This window comes from Eimeria mitis, genomic scaffold (genome assembly GCF_000499745.2).
Source record: "Eimeria mitis Houghton genomic scaffold, Emh_scaff1466, whole genome shotgun sequence".
NCBI lineage: Eukaryota > Apicomplexa > Conoidasida > Eucoccidiorida > Eimeriidae > Eimeria > Eimeria mitis.
In genome coordinates, this window is record NW_013569365.1 from 1,821 (window position 1) to 2,070 (window position 250).

Sequence of the window (250 nt, forward strand, 5' to 3'; positions counted from 1 at the left end):
CGGGCTGCAATTCTCTCATCCTTTTCTTTTGCTGCTGCTGCTGCTGCTGCTGCTGCTGCTGCTGCTGCTGGTGCTGGTGTATCTGCTGCTGCTGCTGCTGTTTGTGTACTGGCTGCTGCTGCAGCGTGTTGCATGCAGTTTGTCTGTTGTTGCTGCAGCAGCAGCAGCAACTCTTGGGGCTGTACATGTAGAAGTTTATTACGGATGAAGTGCAGCAGCTGCTGCGGTGCAGCAGCAGCAGCAGCAGCAG

The 250-nt window shown here is 55.6% G+C and overlaps 1 protein-coding gene across 1 annotated transcript in view; it reads right to left on the minus strand.

The window, feature by feature from the left end:
- The window catches only part of EMH_0037590 (uncharacterized protein), a gene marked incomplete at both ends in the record, with an annotated part of 2,930 nt that overhangs the window by 1,389 nt on the left and 1,291 nt on the right, over positions 1-250 (minus strand). Inside the window, one exon of the mRNA XM_013495192.1 lies at positions 1-179. Coding sequence (XP_013350646.1) covers positions 1-179 — 179 coding nt within the window. The remainder of the gene's footprint in view (positions 180-250) is intronic.